Source organism: Acromyrmex echinatior, chromosome 7, assembly GCF_024713525.1.
Source record: "Acromyrmex echinatior isolate Ae372 chromosome 7, ASM2471352v2, whole genome shotgun sequence".
In the NCBI taxonomy this organism is placed as follows: Eukaryota; Metazoa; Arthropoda; class Insecta; order Hymenoptera; family Formicidae; genus Acromyrmex; species Acromyrmex echinatior.
In genome coordinates, this window is record NC_141858.1 from 10,051,768 (window position 1) to 10,073,328 (window position 21,561).

The window sequence follows — 21,561 nt, forward strand, 5'->3', positions numbered from 1 at the left end:
ACATATTTATTCAAAAAAAGAAAGTAATATTAAATTAAATAATATATGTTTAATAAATATTTATTTACAATAAGGAAATGTTTACTTATTGTTAATACTATTGAAGAAAATATTACTCAGATTTAGAAAAATTTTTCCTCAGTGTATAAACGGGTTTTCCACGTACTTGCTAATAAGCACGATCCTGATAATATTATATAATAGACGTATATATACTTCGATGGCATACAGTGAACACATTCCAGCGTAATGCAATAAATATATGTATTCGCTCTTTGAAAGGCTACATTTTCCTTCACCGCATTCGCTACCGTTGTCTTTTAATCCGCATATGTTTATGCAATTGCCTTTGCTATCGCGCCTTCGATTATTTCATTCCGTAGTCATTGACCTTTGTTTGATAAATATACATGTAATCTCATACTCACGAGTTCTATCCTTGAATATAATTAAAGTCTAACAATCAATCAAAATTACAACGTTGCAGCAATGTTACTAAAGTGTCCTATTAAGTCTGTTGCTTACTGGGTACATAATAATTATTATATATCCAGTAAATAAGAAACATATTAGAAAATTCTAGAATGTGTATTTTAATCGTGGAAAAATTAATGACAGCGTCACTAGTTTTTTCACTATTAAATTACACTTATATAATGGGAGCATTCAGAAACCGATAACCGCTCATTGAGCTCGATCTTTCATCTGATTGACATATTAGATCCTAAAATATAGACCAATCAGATGAAAAAGCTCACTGAGCGCTCAATGAGCAGTTGTGTGAATGCACCTAAATTACATGTAATTTATAATACTTAAATTGTATTTCTAGCAGCGTTACCTCGTAAAAATAACTCGTTACTATTCTTTTTCTTAAAAAATAACTCGTTACCGTTACTGTCACTCAAAATGTAACGAGTCACTACTTTTTCATTACTTTTTTCTCTTGATACTAATATTAAAATATTATAGCGTTTTTCATTGCCAGAACTTGCGCATTCAGTGCACACTACTCTAATCTGAATGTAAAAATTAGAAAACGCTAATTATATGCAGATTTTTGGATGGCGTCATGAAGGTCATGTCAAATCGATTTGAATTTTTTTAATGGAAGGTCATAATCTTTACAATGCCACCCAAGGTCAATCACATATACCCACGTAATGCATTACTTGATGCCCAACAACTTTTATCTCTGAAACATTTTTCAAAATAACCATTTCCCTCATTTTTAAATGGAATATAAAATGGTCTGAAACATCCGGTTTATATGTACATATTATAGTATACATATACGCTCTAGTTACGACAAAAACTTTTACGTAGCTAATAATACAGTAACGATAAAAGTAAATAAAATTGTTACCATTATTCCAAAAATGTAATTGTCATAGACTGATGAAGGTGCCAACGATTAAATTCTATACTATTAATGAATCGTGTGTAATTTTCTTTATTTTGAACGTTTCGGCTCTCTTTGAAATCCTCTTCAATAATACATATTTCAAATCCTAATTTATTGAACTTTTCATCAAATGTGAGTCACTAACAGGTTCTCAACTGAAGTGGATTCTGATTTGACATATATAAAATTAAAATTGAGTCAATAAGAAAAACCATATCCTAACAACTCACTTCAAACGAGAAATTCATGAAGTTTTGGAAGTTTATATTAACTAATAAATTATTGAAACATTTATCTTAGTTTTATATATATTAACCTCTATTTATAAACCTTTCTCTCCGGGTAGTCAAAAGCGTTTAACGAACAATTTGTTTACTTGAAAAAGGACACACCGAAAAACAAAACAATTAAGTCATATCTAACATTGCAATATTCCTGATATAACCGTAAAATCATAAATTAGGTGTATACAAGACGTAAAAAATACATTAAATTCTTTACAAAATGATTTAATTGGTCAATTCATTTAGCATCGTCGTATAGGCGTGATGTAAAATCCTTCAATGTCAAACCGTAAATTCAAATCATTTTTCTGCATGAGAATGTGCGCTTTTTCAGAGATTAGTCGTTTATTTAAAGATCTCTCAGAATTTGAACATTCTCCCAATCAAAATCATGATTCAATTCAACTCTATGATTCATAATAACAGATTGTGAATTGATGTGATTACGGTGTTCAGTAATTCAGAGTTCAATTTTCTACCAGTTTCTCCCACATAGGACGCGTTACAATTTTTGCATGTTATTTTGTATATTACATTTTTATTCTGATTTTTTTAGATAGACTTTAATGAATCTACTGAGTTTGTTATTACTGTAAAATGCTGGTTTTAAGTTTTCTTTTTTACAAATTGTTAGAAATTTATCTGCCGTGGTATTTGTGTAAGGAATTAAAAACCAAGAAGTTATTTCTATATTTTCCGACTTGACGTTGTTAGACATGGAATCTTGTTCAACAGAAACTAGAAGATAAACATTTTTTTTTATCATGAACGTTACACTAAAAATAAATGTGACGTCATCCATTCGTTACTGAAAAAAATAACTTATAACGCTAACGACGTTACAAGTAACGCGTTACTTGCTAATCTTTCTAATATATAATAATAATTGTTATTATTAACATAATTATAAATACGACAGGAAAATTTCTATTCTAGCATATACAAGCAACGTTACACCGTTGCTGCAATATTGCTGAAATTTTCCAATTTTTTTGCTTGCTGGACTTTTCCAAGTTTCTTGCTTGCTGGGAGTGTTCTGCGTTTCGCATTCGCATGTAATATTCTAGCATGCTTGTAATGTAAATGTAACATGGAAGAAATTTTGCTTTCGTATATATAATATATTGATATGTTATAATAATAATTATTCAAGGATGAATCTGATTGGCAAATTTGATCGTACTTCGCGAAAACATCATATGACATACCGGAAATATATGCAATTTTAATCCATTGAGAGTCAGCACATGAGCGGAAAATATTTATTTTGAAAATTGTGCCTTAACAGAAGCATTTATTTTGGTAGTCGTACACATAAACCAAAAATTCTTATTTAAAGTTTCGCAAATGAAACAACGAAATGTATTTTATTTCTAATTCTTTATTTTAGATTTAACTTTAACAGTGAATTTGAATTCGACCACTCTATTAGTGATATTGATTTCTCAATTACTTGATAAATTATCATTTTCTTAGGTCATAGGTCTTGGAAAGATAAAGCACATCGAATTCTTTTTTATTTATATTTGCCTCATACTTTTCCACCAATGATTGCAATTAGCCAAACATTTTAAGTGCTTTATTTAGATAAAATAAATATTTCTAATATTAATCCGATAAAAAAATTTTTATGTATTAATATATATAAATATGTATAAACACATACGAGTATATATAAATATTTATAAACATATAATTATGTATGAGATATGTCTATTGTAAACGATGTTAAGAGTTCAACGCTCGACGAATAATGCGATGTTAAAACAGATAAAGTTTTTCACATTTGAAAAACAAGATATACAAATAATTTGTGATAGCCTTTAAAGATTGGTATTGATAAAATTATGTCAATATAGCTCTGCAATTGATTATTATGACGTTTCTAATATATCATAAACTAATCTAATAATAATAATAGAGCCGTATTAGCATCTTAAAACATTTATACTTAAAATTTATTTATTTATTTTATTTATATTTATATTCGATCTTCAATTTTTGATTCTGTGTTTAAAGAATTTAATAGAATTAGATAGGAAAAAACTCTATCTGATTAATACTCGTATTTATAGTCAGGCCTATATTTAAGGCTTCCTTAAATTTATCTTAGATACTCTACGAATTATTTCATTGGCTGCTGAGCATCTAAAGATAAATTTAAGGAAGCCTTGAGTACAAGTGTGACTATGAATACGGGCATTATCGTGTTTTTGATTCGTAAATTTTAAATTACTTACCTGAAATATTTGATAAATTTTAATATTTCTGTATCATTTTTATATAATTCCTAATTAATTTTCATCTGTTCGGCCCGCATCCGCATTCCTTACTTTAAGATCATTTTAAGTATAATATAAATGTTTTAAGATGCTAATACGGCTCTATGATTAGTTTGACATCTTAGAAACGTCATAATAATTAATTACAGAATTATATTAACATAATTTTATCAATACCAATCTTTAAGGGCTATTATACACAAAATGACATAGCATAAGACTGCTGGACCAATGAACATCTTATGCAAATTAATACAACACCTTTTTGTCGGATGATCATTGGTCGTATGCTGTGTTTATGCAGCTTATGCTATTTTGTGTATGGCAGCCCTAAATTTGACAAAAGTGATGTCATGTGCAGTTAGCAATTAAAACATTTTTTTTAATGGGTTTCGAAATGCAGCCTACTTATGAATTCATAAATATATAAGAATCAATCGTGAGCAGGCTATACTTTGAAATCCGTCGTAAAGAAAGTGTTGCAATTTTTTAGTTGCTGATTGTACTATAAAATTTATTGTAAAAAATCACTTGTTAATCGGGTTGTGTTTCAAAATCGAAAATTTAATCGACGTATGGTTTGTAGAACTAAATACGTAAATTTGTATATGTAAATTTATTCTAAAATATTATTATGTATACATATATATATATATATATATATATATATATATATATGTATACATACAAAGCTTTCACTTCTGGGCGGAAAAGCAGAAAGCGAAAAAGCAATGACCAATCAGCAGAATTCGAATTGGTAGTAAGTAATACAAAAAACTGGAAATGAATGCTTTCCAATTGCTTAATACATTTTAATATCAATCATGAAACTTTATCCCTAGGATGGAAAATGAAAGGTGAAAACTTTAATTATTGAAGTTAATGGAGAAATTTTTCATTTTTCACTCCTATCATCCTAGGAAAAAAGTTTCATGATTGATAAGGCCACAGCATAGACTTTTGCATAACGCATAACGCATAATGCATAAGCGAATCAACTAATCAGAATCTTTCCTTTCCTTCTATTCTGTGGAAAATAAAAATTTCGATTGGTTGATTTCCTTATGCATTTATGCATTATGCAAGAGTCTGTGCTGCTGCCAATACTCTTAACTCAACATACACAGGAGTGCACAAAGTATAACATTGTGCACGATTCAATTGGAGCAGAATGTGCACGGTTGAGAGCCGTTTCGGATAGAGTTAGATTAAATGCAGCTTTTTCCGCCTGTATTAAATAAAAAAATGTAAAAGTACTGGCCATTCAACCGGCCCTCCAATCTTATTCATAGCCGCCGCAATTAGTAACATGTAATTGTCACTAGAAAATACAAGCTTATACAGCTCTTGACTAAGTATAGATATGTAACGTTGTGTTGACGATAACAGACAATTGGAACGCAACTTGTGTCGGCGTGTGCACGAGAGTGTCTAGAAATATTGGAAAGCACTCAATGATACAATCATCAAGAGTTACAAAATAGGCCCCTAAATGTTCGACTAATATATCAAAAAATAATTGTATCTGTTTTTCTAAATATTCAATAATTATTAATAAATGATCGAGAAAGAAATTGAAGATTCTAAATTCAAAAAGTGCAAGCAACGCGAACAGATCTATTAATATATTTGATAATACTTACTAAATATTTAGAAAAGTAAAAATATTTTTGATTATATTAACCAAACATAACTAGGCAATCACATCACAATATATCAAACTACATGATAAAATTCTAATTAAACTCTAGAAAATTTTGAAGTCTGACAAATTATAGATCGCCTGAGACTTAATTACGCATTGTATTTGGCGGCATTTTACAGGCACGTGGGATTCGTTTTGTGGCCAATCAAATGCTCCGGAAAGAACACGAGATACATTTAAATGTCTATTTCTACTAAGTAAATGAACTTTAACTCGGTTTAACTTATGCTTTATCTTATTCTAATACTCAAAACTAGGAAAAGATAAAAGAACCGAAATAAACCGAGATTATAGCTAATCAACATTGATAGAAATAGACATTTAATCGCAAAAATACGAACGCGCCTTGCAGTCGCGGCGAACGTGCGCATGCGCAGCTCGCGCGCGACGAGCAAAAATAAGATGGCCGACCAAGGAAACAAATAGAGCGCCGTCGTAAATAACACGAGCCGTCCGAACACGTTCCGAGCGTGGGACCGCCTACATTCGCACGTGTGTTCGCGCGACCCAGTCGGCGTGTAGATCATCCGCGACGTTTGCTTAGCCGACGGCACCGTTCCCCGCGTGCCTCTTGTGTACGAAAAACGCGCGCGCGCGCGCGCGTGTGCATGCACGCACGCTTCGTCCGCTCGCGTCCAGCGTGCTTCGTTTATCCTCTCATCCACGAGGAATAATTCCTTACTCTGTTCTTCTCGCTCTCGTTTACACGAGGCACGTGCTGCACCGCGTGCCGCGTCGCGTGTAGCCCGCGGAGTCGTGCCGGGGGTGCCGAGGACACGCGGCGGTGGCGGGACCCCACCGAGAGAAAGAGAGTCGAGAGAGGAGAGGCCGCTGACGAGAGCCTCTTGGTCGTCGCGGAGGACGCCGCGTCGTCACCAGAATGCGATCGTGCGACACGCGCGATACGAACCTCTTCGCACCACGTAGCCGATGCCCGCGGTCTGTCGCCTAGCTCCTCATGCTAGTCTCGTCTTCCGAATTGCTTGGGGCACAGCATGAAGGAGATGCTCGGAGGGTGCTGTGTGTGTTCTGACGAGAGGGGTTGGACAGAGAATCCACTGGTATATTGCGATGGACAGGGGTGTACTGTTGCCGTGCATCAAGGTATTTATCTACCACATGTGTCACAAACATGTGTCACAAAGGATGCTCGTTTCACTTGGTATTTACAAAGCTTGCGAGCATTATTTGTTCTTGTTTAACATTCACAACAACATAAACAACAAGGATGAAATGTTTCTGTAAGCATTGTGAGCGTCAAGTGGAATGTATCCAAAATAATAATTTTTCTCTGTTGATTGAGGAATAATGAACATTATTGTTTTGCAGCATGCTATGGCATCGTTACTGTACCAATTGGACCATGGTATTGCAGGAAATGCGAGTCACAAGAACGCAGTGCTCGAGTGGTACAGAGAATTGTTTTTTTGCACTTGAGAATCCTTATCTTAGTATTTATAGCTCTGTAACAGATTAATGTACGTTTTTATCGATGTAAACTTACTTTAATCTCACTTCAACTTATTCTTTATCTTTTTCTAATTTTTTAAACTAGAAAAAATGAAAAGTTAGTTAAAGATTAAAATTAAATTAAATTGATAGAAACAGGCATAAATATTTGATATATGTTCTTTTATTTACTATGATAAGATAGTAATGTTTTTATTGATGTATATCGTTATTCCAATAGCGCTGTGAGTTATGCCCGAGTCGGGATGGAGCTCTTAAGAGGACAAATCAGGCAGGATGGGCACATGTTGTGTGTGCTCTCTATATTCCTGAAGTCCGATTCGGTAACGTGACTACGATGGAACCAATTATATTGGAGCTCATTCCTTCAGAAAGATTTAGCAAGGTGAACCTTATGAATATTAAACTTGTGATCAGATTAGATGAGAGATTGGAATTTAATCAATCAGAAGCTGAAAACCAATATCGAGTTTAGTGAAATTTGTTTGGATTTCAAATTCAATCTCTAGTCTGATATATTATTATTACAGATATGGCAAACAAATTGGGTACCTATGGGTGCTTTCCATTTGATGACACAAGTCGACATAAATGTCATTCTATCTTTGTCACTCTATGAATGTCAGCAAGGACACGAACGATGCTTGTGTCGACTTGTGTCATCAAATAGAAAAGCATGGCAAGTTATGTTTAATAACGTTACATATAAGTTTTATTTTGTGTCTTGTAACATAAAAATTGAATGATTTTAGACATGTTACATCTGTGAGGAACAAGGCAAAGGTAGCAGAGCAAATGTAGGAGCTTGCATGCAGTGCAACAAGACAGGCTGTAGACAGCAATTTCATGTCACCTGTGCACAGGCTCTAGGCTTGCTTTGCGAGGAAGCTGGCAATTATCTTGACAATGTCAAATATTGTGGCTACTGCCAGCATCACTATTCGAAATTGGTGAATAATTTAATATTGAATATTAATTAACGAGTGTTAATTGGATATTACTTAAATATTAATTAACACTGAGACCAGTATTCATATTTAGTTCTTATATTTAAGAATTCTGTCCTGAGGTGAACCAATCAGAGGATCGCATTAGCGACTTAAGATATTATTTAAGATGGTCTTAAAATAAGAACCGACTATGAATAAGCCTATAACATTATTTACGATAGTCTTGAAAGAACGGACTATGAATACCATCCTGAGTATGAAAGCTTCTTACCTATTGTGATCAATTTGCAGAAAAAGGGCGGTAATGTGAAGACGATACCGCCGTACAAGCCGATATCCGTTGACAACGGTTCGTCGGACTCGTCGCCAGAAAAAGAAGCAGAGACGCCAATAAAGTCGAGCGGCAAGCGGAAAAGCTCGAGTTCCAAGTCTAGCGCGAATTCTAAAAGTAAATCCAATGCTAGTCCCAGTTTAGAGATAAACGGAATCGCGGACGATAAGAGCGGTAGTAGCGGCCGCAATACGCCCAAAGATAATTCCAGCACAAGTTCCAGCAAATTCACGACCTCCAATTTTGTCGAGACCGTAGTTACACAGTCGGAGAGCGTGTTCGGACACGATGGCAATAGCGGCACGATCACCACCGTTACCACGACAGCGACCACTTCCGCGATAAAGACGAACGTTGGTAATTCTAACGCGGCGCACAAGACTGTTGGGGGCCAAGGAAAATCCAACTCGTCGACCTCCAACAAAGCGTCGAGTCACACCACCAAGAAGAGGAAGACTGGGGCACGTACACCAACTGTAGGAAACGACAATTCAAATCAATCGGCCAGTTCGGAAGCCAGCGGATCAGTGGTGATGGCAGTCAGCTCCGTAGTGCAACAGACCGTTCCGAGTAACAACGTGCAGCCAACAATCACTGAAGCCACTAGCTTAAGCAGCTTAACGACGGAACTAGAAAAATCGAAAAAGGTAAAGATCTTTCGTATATTATTGTATCAAATTTAATTTAGCATCCATTCTTGAATCCACACTTTCTAAAAAAGTGCGAATGTAATACTTTGTATTATACCTTCAATTTTTTATTTTCTATAGACACATTAATTGTAACTTATAAATATTATATAACTAATAATAATTTGAAATATTCGTGATATTCACTTATATTACTGTAAGATCTTTTGATTTAATAATTTTTTATAAATTAGAAAAACTTTATTTCTATATTTATTTATTTGAATGAAATTTCAAGCATTGTGAAAAATTATGAAGACTGAAAACAAACATCGTGAAAAATGAAATATTTAAAACATTCATCTACAGAATTACATACATAAGTATAAATGAACACTTAACTTAATTATTCAATTCAGATCAAAATTATATTGTACTTTGTAATGTAATAAATGTAATAAACTTTTTCATGTAATCACAAGCAGTTGGTCTTGCTGCTCAAGAAGGAACTGAACAAATTGTATTAATTATATTCACGGATTAACAAAGTTTGATATATAAGCCTTATTAGAAAAATTTTTTCTAGAAATCTATAATTCGGAAAAATTAATTTTAGTAAAACTGCTTTAATTATCAAAACTGATTGTCAAAGATATGTAATAGTATTATGAAAAGGTTTGTAAGAGGGCCAATTAATAATATAAGGCTGAATTAGATAAATGTAGATAAAACAAAATATTAAGAAAAATGGAATTTTTATGAAATAGTGCTAGAATTATATTAGGTGTTGGAATTAATTCGTAGCGTTTTTTAATGAAAGAATGTTATTTATTTCACATGAGCATTAAAAAATACATTAATGAAAGTACTTCCCATCACTTGTAAAACGCTACGAATTAATTCCAACACCTAATACGTTTACAATTATAAGTTTTCTGTGACTGAACTAGTATTTGTATATTTTTGAAACTTAATGTAAGAGAAATATATTTGACATTTGACGAAGAAAAAGAGTTCTAATATAGGAATAAAAAACAGACTTCTTTTTAATTGAATACGACATATTATTTAAAATAAACAGCGCTTTTTTTTGTTAAACTTCTTGCACATTTCAGTGTGTTTCCTCTTTCTTTGTCTCCAACTGAAAAGAAAAAAAAAGGAAAGAGGTGAACCGTACAAGAAGTTAAGCTAAAAAGAATAGATCTATTGTTTCTCGCGCTGTTTATTTTATCTCTATATTTCTTTGGATGTAACAATGAACTAGTCATTGTTATGTCCAAAGGGTCGTGTTTGGATTCCCACTTGAGTATTCTCCGGTGTCATGCCATTCTGTCTTCGATTGCAGATGAAAGTCGATAGTCCGATTCAGTCGTCATCGAGCACGCCGGTAGCCACGGAGGCAACCACCATGCCTGTGATAATGGCGGTAACGCAATCCCAGTCCTCGATCGTCACCCAGTCGCCGACGACTACGTCTAACAGCATCGTCGTATCCGTGCCGTTAATTGCCACTTCACTCGCCAGTGCGGTTCAAAGTGTGGTAACGAGCGCGCCAACGATGTACCAACAGGTGCAGCAGAGTATAATAACCACAGCCGCCAACATTGAACCGCGATCAAGCACGATGCCGAGCGCCGAGAGGTTCACGGAGAATATACCGATAAAACGAGCTCGGTAAGTTTTCATAATCGGTAAATTTTTATTATATTATATTATAAAACTGTTTTTTGTGATTGAATTTTTGTGTACACCTTTGGAACTTAAGTGAGGAAGGTATATTGTTTGATATTTATCAAAAGCGAGAGTTCTAGAGTGCAGTCTAGTGCAGGAACAGAAAACGGAGTAACAGTTACGAGATTAAGGTTTAATGAGAAAGTTTTCACTCGCCATTAGAGATTCTTTTGAAAAAATACAACAAACATATGATCTGTTCTTGTCAGTTGTATTTATTGTCCCGTTTACTTTCCAAAGAATTTAAAGAATACGACAAATTTTTCAAGCTTGTTGATCGTAGGATAGAGAGATCCGAGAACTTCTCTGTCCTGCAGCCAATTCACATACTTAAAAAATTTGTCAGACGACAAATGTAATAGGCTTTGTCTCTGGAGATCAATCATGTAATTTTTTTCCCTACAGTGGAAACATAGACTGTGTTCCAACTTTACTACCAGCACAAAAAATGCTATAGTTTACGTTAAGTGCGTTATAGATTTTCAGTACTGGCAGTCAATTTTGGAATTCAAAAAGTGAAAATTTTTTATGTGTGTGTATATGTACATACACAAAAATTCTCACCTTTTATATTTTTTAGAAAAAAAGTTATATGATCAATGCCCAAGAAATGCATTCAGAAACACTATCTGAAGCCTCCGAGTATTTTCTTGATAATAAATATTTTTAATATTTATCTAAGATATTTATCTAGGAAGCATTCAGGTAGTGTTTTCGAATACCTTTCCAGAAACGCAATATCTTTCAAGTTCTTATTCAAATGTTTTTCAGATATGTTATTTTTTAATATTCAATAAATAATAAAGATGAAATGATACTTGGCAGTCAAGTGGGAACATATTCTAATGTGGAGAGAAAAAGAAAAAAGATACTTTCTAATACTCGCCCGTTTTTTAATTAATCTATCAATAGTAGATTAACTTCAATCTCAGTTTAACTTATTTTTTATCTTTTTCTAATTTTTAGAACTAGAGAAGAGTTAATTTGACCTGAGATTAAAATTAAACCTGATAGAGTGAATCTTACTCTTAAAAGTTGAAAATTAAGTCACTCTTTTTGAAGACTGATTTAATTTTCACTCTTTAAAGTGAGATTTCATTTCAAAGAATTTAGAAAATAAATGCAAGAAGTTTAGTAGAAAAGATCAAAAGAAAAAGAATGCAGGCCTGCATTGGGAATGCACACAGTGTTGCGTTAGGTTTATCAATTTAACATGTTGTCTTGTTATCTTTAATAACAATTTATAATAAATATAACAATTTATAATAAATATAACAATTAATAATAAATAACAAGGATGGAATGATACTTGGAGGCATTCGATATGTATTCCCAAATGCAGCTCAGACAAGGGTGTGTAAGAACTAATTAGAAAAAAGTAAATTAAACCAACAATTTATTGTAATTATAACTCTATAATTGTATTAACAACGCATATTTTTACTGTGTAAAATTCTGCCACAATGGAAAAAAATATATTTAATTGAAGTGATTGTTTAGTTAAGTTACAATGTGTGAATAAGAAAAGTCAAACAAATGTGTATCTTTTTCTGTCGTTATTGTTGCAATCGAAACTATGAACATTGAATTTATTTAGTGAGAATTTATACAGTGACTGTGCGCGAGGTACTTCCTAGTTTTCAAGTGAATCCAGTTCAGAAGTCAGGAAGGAAAAGCACATGCGGCTCCCTGGGATCTCAGGAGTTGTGTCACGCGCCGCGTGTGTTCAAAATGGCGGGCGTGATTAGTAAACAAGGTGGCCAAAGTTCTAACCTCTTCTCACGTTAGAATTGGACAGAATTCGCCTATGGAATGTTTGCCCCATTGAATACTCGAATAGTCCTGTCGAGTGAAAGACGATCATCAAAACACAGCTGCGTGCCGTGCATTCATATCGCAAGTGGAAACGGGCTCGACGAGTCGCAAGTGCGACGGAAGATGGAGTGTGTTTACATCAATGTTGTGTCTATGTATTGAGCACGGCGGTTCACTCGGGGTCATTCGGCGAGCGAACTCGCGCGCGCGCGCTGCATAATATGTAATTGCATCGCGGAATTGTTGCGATATTGTGACGTGTTTGTGTGCGATATTGTCGTATTGTAACGTTGTAATCTCGATAAGACGGGAGTGGAAGGAAAAAAAGAAGAGAGAACGAGAGAAAAAACGTCGAGCGGCCCCCGTGACTCCATTCGCGTACTCGACGCGCGGATTGTGGCGAGCAGGAGGCATTGAGGTTATGTTTGTTTTTTCCTCGGCGAGGCGCCTCACGGGCAACGAGCGACGAAAGGGTGTAACGTGACATCGTAAATGGCATTCCGTCGTGACGATTCGCCTCTGTGTGCGTCGATCTCGTTTCTCATCTTGGTTTTGTTAAATGGTTCGAGAATGTTTAAAAATTGTGTTTCCCATTTCGAGATAATTTCTGACCGTGTGTTAAAGTAATAACGGTTTTTTTTTGTCACGCTGTTAGTTAGTTGTTACGTAAAATAATAAATATTTTTGTATTTTGATAGAAAAGTTTCGAGTTTGATATGAGCCACTATGCTAATAGTTTCGATACATTTGTTAACTTTCAGTTCCCAGTCATCGGACAAGCAAGAGAAGCCTCGCAAACCGAAGCGCGGCTCCAACAACCAATTATCACTGCCGCAGTCCCAAACATCAGTCTCATCAATCGTAACCTCCGTCTCCAGCACCGCCGTCGTGACAACGACCAAGAGAGGCGCGAGGAACAATCATCAGACCCCTCCGCCCGCCGCCACGGTGGCCCCAGTGCCGTCAATTATTCAGGGCCCTGCATCAGCTACTGTCGGACACTTCAGTAGCATCAGTGGCCCAGGTTCTGTGAACATTATGGGGCCCACTGTCAAAGAATCGCCTCCCAGCAGTCCAGGATCAGAAAGCATGAGTAGTACCACGAGCAAACGAAAGAGGAAAACTGCCGCATCCACTCCTATTCCGTCTGCATCGAGTACACCGACCGCTCTTGCTAATATATCGATAAAGGAGGAGAATAATATTAAATTGTAAGATTTGCTAAAAGATTAAAGAGAAAACGTCGATTAGAGGATAATGTAAACATCTTTCTCTTTTCTCAGATTTCAAAATGGAGTTAGTGCACCGCACATGCTAGGGAATCAGTTGAATCCTACTTCGACAATGGCACAAAAGATGTCGGACACGCTTTCGCAGGAGCTCGAGGCTCATTCCATTTTTACAGAGGCGAGTAACTCCAATACAAACTTGATTGGACCGCAGCTGCACAGTCGAGTAATAGCATCTGTACGTAAAAACACGTCAATTTGACATCATATTGAATTCGAAGCAACAAATCTTGTTGATATGGTACAAAACAAATTAAGTCTTATAAATTGTATCGTTTAGATGAATTGTTAAAAATATTTTATATTTTAAGCAGATACGATCTGGCCAGGCGAGCGCACCTTCCACTTCGTTCTCTACAGTTTTTTCCACGAGTAGCAATACTGGAGGTCTTAATACAGCCACTACCAGTGGAACTTTGGGTAGCGGAGCGATCCCACAGACACTGGATCAGCTCTTGGAGAGACAATGGGAGCAAGGAAGTCAATTCTTAATGGAGCAAGCCCAACACTTCGATAGTGAGTATACGACAAGAGAAAAATGCGCTTAAAATTGCATGAGTTTGATAAAAAGGAAAGGCTATGCTTTTTTTCGTTTTTCGCGATAACATTCATTGACTGATTAAAAAAACTGCATGTCACGCTTTACATTAAACTTTTGTCGTAAAACTCTTATTTGAAATTCTTATTTCTGATATATTGCTTTAGTCTTTTAATAGAAAGCGTTCTCCACTTAGATAAAATATAAACCAGCAACGTTATCGAAATCTGTTGCAGTTGCATCCCTGCTTTCCTGCCTACATCAATTGAGAGCTGAGAATCTTAGGCTAGAGGAACATGTAAATAATCTCCTGCAAAGGAGAGATCATTTATTGGCTGTGAATGCTAGACTTGCTATTCCGTTGACAACTCAACCTAGTTCACATCCAGGTTAGTTAGATCAGCCATTTCATGATATATTTTGTATCATTCATGAAGAAACAACGGGCATAATGTATCTTTTTATTATTTTCAGTGAATAATATACATCCAACGGTGAATCCGTCTCATCCTAATGTCTCGCACTCGGAAGTGCCACCTGGCGCTCCTGCACCGGTACCTAGAGTGAGCCGTGAACCGCGAGTAAATAACGCGTACATGCCTCATTCTAGTTCCGGTAGTCATCCAACGACATTGGAGAACGGTTTACCACCGGATCCTTCCCCGCCTGCAGCTGCTTCTCTTGCTCAGTATCACCGAGGATCATTGGTTGCACCTCAACCAAGTCCATCAATGAGGTAATGCATTTACTAGAATATCATGTTAATGTAATCTAATTCAAATTTGTTTGTTCTTTACGATGTAGGCACAGTCCGGCTGGAGCGGGATATCTTCAAGGTCAACCAAGCAACATAGTATCGCCAGCACCAGCGAACACTTCCGGCGTGGTGCGAAATTCATCTGTTACGCCAGATCCACTGCGTGGTGTACCAAGGTCAGTAAATAGTATCTTCATCTTATTCTGTTTTATATATATATATATATTTTTTTTTTTTTTATTTTTTTTTTTGTATATTTATGTGGGATTGAATTTAGAATCTGTCGACTAGGGGCCACTATCAAGTCAACAGCTCTTGCATAGAGCTACGCGTCACCACTTATTACGAATATAATTTTTATTAATTGCTAGGTCGGCATCACAATCGTCGAGCAGTTACATGCCGTCGATGTATCAGCCCACCATGTCCAGTCTCGCCAGCAATCAAGTAGGCGGAGTTCATAATCTTCATTCGCATGGACCCTCTCCAACTAGCCACGGGCCACCGGGCAAGCCCAGCTGAAGGTAGATTCAAACTTGACGTGGTAGCTGTGAATCTTAATTATTAAAATGAGATTCGTTAACACGTACATATGTTATCCAGCATCAAAGGACCCAATCTCACCGCAAGAGAGACCTAACTGCGCTTCTTCGCAAGATATTAATCGATACATTTTTCTACGCCACGTTTATCGGCAATCGTTCTTTATAAGAAATAAATTACTTTAGTGATGTCGATTGCAGTTTACAATGTACAGACATATACTCGAGATTTATATCTTTATATCTCTTCACAAAGTATCTTAAAGCTGTTACATGTATATCATATATATATAAAAAATACTTAGATTTGTACAGTGTGTGTATATATATATATATATATACACACTGTACAAATCTAAATATTTTATACCTATTTGATAGCGATTTTGTCATGGATCTCATTAAAAATGCTGTGTTCATGTGTGCATCAAATCAAGTATTCATTATAATTTTTTTTACAATCTTCCTATTTTTAACTTGTTAGATTTTTATACGTACGAGTTATATGTACATTGCAACTGTAACAATATATTAGAGGCTCAAATAGGATGTATAATGTAAAAAAATTTAATTCAAGACGAAGAAGCAGTTAGGAAGATTTGTCTCGTAGATTTCTCTAATATTAAGGATATTTTATCATGAAATAATAAAAAATTTTTATAATTTCTTAGAATTTTAAATGAAAATATTGCTGGAACATTATTATAAATTAAAAAATAGTAATTTTTTTCTTTAATTAAAGAAAAAATTAGATATGTTTGAGACATACTCTTTATCTCTCTTTGTAGGGATCATCATTGAACAGCAAATCCACAGATGTACAAATATTAGACTGTAAGTTAATCTATCGCGTTAAATAGCAATAATACAGTAGGTGTATATTCTAATGACGGTAACTGCGCGTATTTCTGGTGGTGCGACAAAAGGATACGTGAAATTTTGTAAGAAATTTAAAAAAAAGAGAAAAAGAGTTAACGAAGAACACGTAACCGAAAATCGAAAGGAGAGAAAACTGAATCACCGGTTACATTGATTTCGATAAGTTAGTCGTGCATACCAACTATTCCTGTTATACACAAACGTTCTATAAGAATCATAATTTTAAAACCGATGTGCTTATGCAGCTTTCCTATTTCTTTAGCGTACCACCGTTGAGATGTACCGCAGCGTGTGTACTATATGACAATGATAATATCGAGTGCAACCTATTTCAAAGCTAATTTAATGTATATTCTAATCTTATACACACACGTATAAAAAAAAGGGTGGAACACCCAAATATGTACAAGACGAGCACTGCCTTTCGCCAACAAGAGCTGTGAAGTAGGTTGATCGTAATTCGACATTTTCTAGCGAACGCATGATCGTTTCGTTTAACTTCATCTGCCGTCCTTTCGTCTCATTCCCTTTCCATTCAATTTCCCTTTTTGAGCCTATAGATTTCATCGTCGATATTTGGTCGTCATTATGCATAAATTCTCGAGGAATGCAAATAAAAGGAGATATTGTGCCATCGTTTGATCTGTTATAAAATTGGAGACATAATATTCCGACTATCATGTTAACCCTCTAATAATAGGGTCGAGATGTAGTTTACGGCTTCATCAGTCAAAGCGTGTTTTTATTTTACTACAATTATTTAAAATCATTAAACTTTATTGTATTTTTTTCATCTACAAATAAACATAGGACGAAGTTTAGGATGTTATTATTTACTTTTTACCCATTTTTTACATTGATTCGATAAAAAATAAACAAAAGAGGTCGAGCGGATTCCAACTTTCCTGAATACGTTCTGAAAATCCATCATACCATTAGAGGGTTACCTAATTGTATTAATCACTTGATAAAATATCAATATAACTCTATGATCAATATTTGTATTTCGGTAATTATTTAGAAAATAAATTTATATAATTACACTATAATTTATATATCGGAGTTTAAGATATTAATAAAAAATTAATGTACTTAAATTATGAATGAGAATTATCTTTATTTGTTAATTTTGAATGGATTAAATCTATTTTCCATTAACTATTTAATTCAATTTATTTGCTATATTAAATTATTTGATCAATTTAATTTAATAAATAAATAATGAATTATAATTTTGTTGATCAATTTAGATAGAACAATGTTAATCAACAACAATTGTGGATTATAATAATTTTAACGAAATTGTGATTGTAATATTATTCGAAGATGATAATGAAAAATTACAAGACCGAACGACGGCACAGATCTTGATGATGCAAATATTTAAAAACTTGTGAATACTTGTGCGATACATATTATATATGTATATGTGTATGTATTGAGATCGCGATATGCGCGAATAATCGTGTAAGATATGGGACGCACGATCGTTTGAAGTCGAAGCTACGTTGCTTAAAGATGTAATATGCGTATATGTCGGAATTGAAGTTAATTCATTTCGCTTCGTTTCCGTGAAAATAGCCTTCGATTTTCTATTCGCACCATCATTGTTATGATTTTCGAGAGCGTGCGACGCCATGTGCAAATCGCAAAATCAAAAGTGCTAGACGATACGGTAGAACATTTTTAGGAGATAAAACTCGGTAAGGAAACGTAAGGTATTCCGCTCAAAGGCTACGATATATATAATAAAATGTAGCTCGTTTATAAGTTGGCGAAGAAATTTGCATGTGATACTGCAAACAAATCACAGGATGACAGGCAATGTAAAACGACAGTTGGAAAGGGAGGGGGAAGAAAAGAGGATCGACAAGTGTCCGCTGCGATCGGCCCGAATGCATAATTCACAGATAAGGTTTCGTCGTGTCGTTGAAATTGCGGGGAAAAAAAACGAAGGAGAATGTCATACATATAGTATTCGTAGACGTCGAAAAGAAAATGAAGGGGGTACACTTGCAGGATGATACGTCCCATGCTGTCGCTTTATTTTTGCACCATGGTTACGAGCATAATATGAGATTTCTCAGCCTCGCAAAACTAATTAAACGAATGAATTATATAAATATGATATACGTACGTATGTTCGAATTTGTCGTACAAAACTAAAATTTTCCCAAGACCACCTTCCAGCGATTACTATGTTTGTCGAGCGGCAACACAAAAGAGGTTCGAAAGGTTTTACGAAGAGTTATAGAGATCGACTGATTATATTTTACCGCATTGTGTTCTTTGTCGTAATCCGACGATGTGTTCTCTAAATCTATATCAATTTTCTCCACCGCATTTTTATTTACAAAATAATTAGATATAATGCGTTTTACGTAAAAGTATTAGTTTGCATTGACTGGAATATGTTAGAGGTGGTTGAGGGACAATAGGATAAAGTAAGGGAATCGATTGTATTGTCGACTAAATTTGTAAGTCCGATTAGCGATTAGAAACGGGATTTTTAAGCGAAAGAGAAAATTAATTAGGAATCTAGGTTTATAAATTGTACGATAAAAGTAATATTGTATATTCAACGGAGCGAGGTGCGGGAGTAATAGACATGAAAACACCAAACCTACAGAATAGCTTATCACCACTCAGGGAGAATCAGTTTTACGCAAAATTCTGCCGAGTTTTCCTTGTGGGCGTCGATTATGCACGCGAGTACGTAACAACAGTCGAATTATCGTGCATTCTTGAGAGCCGCATTTATTACTTTGTCATTTTTTTTTATGTTTAATAAGATACGATTGCGCGGAAAATAGTCACGTATAATCAACATAAAAGTTCACTTCTTTTTTTTATTATGAAATATCTTTTCGCAAAATATACTTCCGAGGGGTATTCTATAAATGTTCTTAGGACATAGAATGTCTTCTGGATGTTTCTAGGATATCCATTGGCGGTCCTAAAAGTATAGATTTTCATCTCTACATGAATTTGATATTTTTATTTGACAAATATATAATCTCAGGTAAGTCTTGGCAAATTTGTATTTCGCACGACAATCCAAATTATTCTTAACAAACATTCGATTCACAGTCATCTCTCAAGAATGTACGACGAGAGATATCGAATTCCAATGCGTATTGCTCGTACTGATTTGGTGAGTTTCATGATTGACGACCTTGTCGAAAGTTCGCTAGGATTTCTAAAAAGAAAGAAGAAAACGACAAAAAAATAGAGAAAAAAATGCGTGATCTTACGATGTGACATCGCGTTTGTATTGAAGAGTATTTTATGCATTATCAATATAGTCGACTGTATTGTTAGGGGATATATTATAAATATATGGTACGCGTGAGGCAATTACAGAAAAACGGCGAGGAATAAAACAGTTGTACGATATCCTAGCAGAGAAATGAAAAAAAAAACGAGAAAAAGGAGGAAGGAAAAAAAGTCGAAGTCACAGAGCAGTACGATGATATTTTTTCACACCTGATCAGTGCCAAATTTTTTCAATCGAATCATTGAAACTTCTCGATTTTTTAGGCGGCTTTCGCGTCGAAATGTACGTGTAGAACATAGGAAAGAACCCGGCGATATCGCGAGACGAAAGAAAGAAAAAGAAACTATTTGCACATCATATTTAGTCATTGACACGGATAGGAGTCGATCATCATCGCATCGTATGTGTGCATGTATGTGTGTGTATATGTGAGTCGGTGAGGCTTTTCTTTCCCTTCGAGACTGCGAGCGTCGATTACTTATTTCTTTCTTTTTTTTTTTTTAATATTACCCTGTTGAATTATCCATCGTGTCGCTTCTGCCATCGTGTCATTTCTGCCAGGTGCAAGGAAGAAGAGAAAAGAGGGTGTTTCTGCGCTTCTGTGTTCAATCTCCAACTGCCAGAGAGACAAAGCAAAACAATTGTGTTCCTAATCATCCGAAAATCGGGCTCTTGCGTCTGCGAGCGTATTAATTAGATAATTTCCTATTTTCGCGTATCCAAAGCCTTCTCCGACGGCGCGGAGAGGATGAAGAAATTCATCATTGACGATCACATCGACATAGCGATTGTGCGCGTAGATTTTACTTTCGTAGATAAGATTTTATCTAAGAACGATGCGTTAAATCTTATGTAATGGACACTTTTACCAAATAAATTGTCACTTTCCGAGTACGAGTATACTTTCCCGATCGTGTTCCCGAGATTCAGGAAAAAGCGCCTCTCTGAGATCATCTCTTCGTGCGATTTTTTTCGTAACTTTGTGTTTTACTTCTCACTTAATTTTTCATAAAGTGGGTTATTTTCATAAGGATTTCTTATCTTTTCTTCAGAGTTGCTATCTATCTATATTTCTAAAATTTATATTAAACAAAAAAATTCGAATGCTTTGTTAAACATTATATATTTAATAGTATAAAGAAATGTCTCAAGTGATTAAAAATCAATCATAAAAAACCAATACATGGAGCCAAAACCAATACATTTAATAAACAAATTTATTTTTGGCTCATGTTTTTATAATTGATTATGTAATTACTTTCTATCGAAAAAAATTATATGAATACAGGTGTAACAAAAAATTTATCAAGCAAACGTAATTATCGTGTCTCACTTTCATCAATTTGTCTGCAAACTTTGTAATTCAGTATTTGTAATTCAGTTCTTTTTAGTGTTACAGTATACAGATTATTCGTCGAGCCATAATCTCGAAATAAAAATGTGCGATCGACAAAAAGATATACCGTGAAGCCGTCCGTTTCATCACATAAGACGACTTCGGGGTATTATTTTTGCGCTGAGGGAAGCAAGAAGCTTCCTGGACTTTCTCGTGCGCGCAAACACACGACAATCCGAAGACCGCGCGAACAATTCCGTAGCGGTCTATCTCTCTTTATCCTTCTCTCTGTCTCTATCTTTCTCCCTTTCTCTCTATATGGCCAACGATCGTGGGAAGTC

At 34.9% G+C, this 21,561-nt stretch overlaps 1 protein-coding gene across 5 annotated transcripts; it reads left to right on the top strand.

The window, feature by feature from the left end:
* The first annotated feature begins 6,042 nt into the window (after positions 1-6,042).
* Alh (coiled coil domain containing protein Alhambra) lies at positions 6,043-20,776 on the top strand. 5 transcript variants are annotated; one of them, XM_011070041.2, is made up of 14 exons: positions 6,043-6,780; positions 7,006-7,085; positions 7,367-7,531; positions 7,899-8,096; positions 8,388-9,074; positions 10,402-10,730; positions 13,364-13,813; positions 13,886-14,069; positions 14,203-14,407; positions 14,666-14,818; positions 14,904-15,165; positions 15,234-15,362; positions 15,558-15,710; positions 15,790-20,776. In XM_011070041.2, exons 1-13 carry the CDS (start codon positions 6,672-6,674, stop codon positions 15,706-15,708), a joined length of 3,102 nt encoding a protein of 1,033 aa, XP_011068343.1. In that variant the 5' UTR covers positions 6,043-6,671; the 3' UTR covers positions 15,709-15,710; positions 15,790-20,776. The 5 variants fall into 5 exon arrangements, with proteins under 5 accessions (XP_011068343.1, XP_011068342.1, XP_011068345.1 ...); XM_011070040.2 differs by having other exon boundaries at positions 16,517-20,776; XM_011070043.2 differs by having other exon boundaries at positions 13,886-14,009; positions 14,206-14,407; positions 15,558-20,776.
* Positions 20,777-21,561: the final 785 nt, after the last annotated feature.

What these genes read in the sequence shown, in the direction of transcription:
- Alh (XM_011070041.2), top strand. Translation starts at nt 6,672, where the DNA reads ATGAAGGAGATGCTCGGAGGGTGCTGTGTGTGTTCTGACGAGAGGGGT. An exon ending in GAGGAGAATAATATTAAATT is followed by an intron (nt 13,814 to 13,885) that starts GTAAGATTTGCT and finishes CTCTTTTCTCAG; the next exon opens with ATTTCAAAATGGAGTTAGTG. An exon ending in CCACTGCGTGGTGTACCAAG is followed by an intron (nt 15,363 to 15,557) that starts GTCAGTAAATAG and finishes ATTAATTGCTAG; the next exon opens with GTCGGCATCACAATCGTCGA.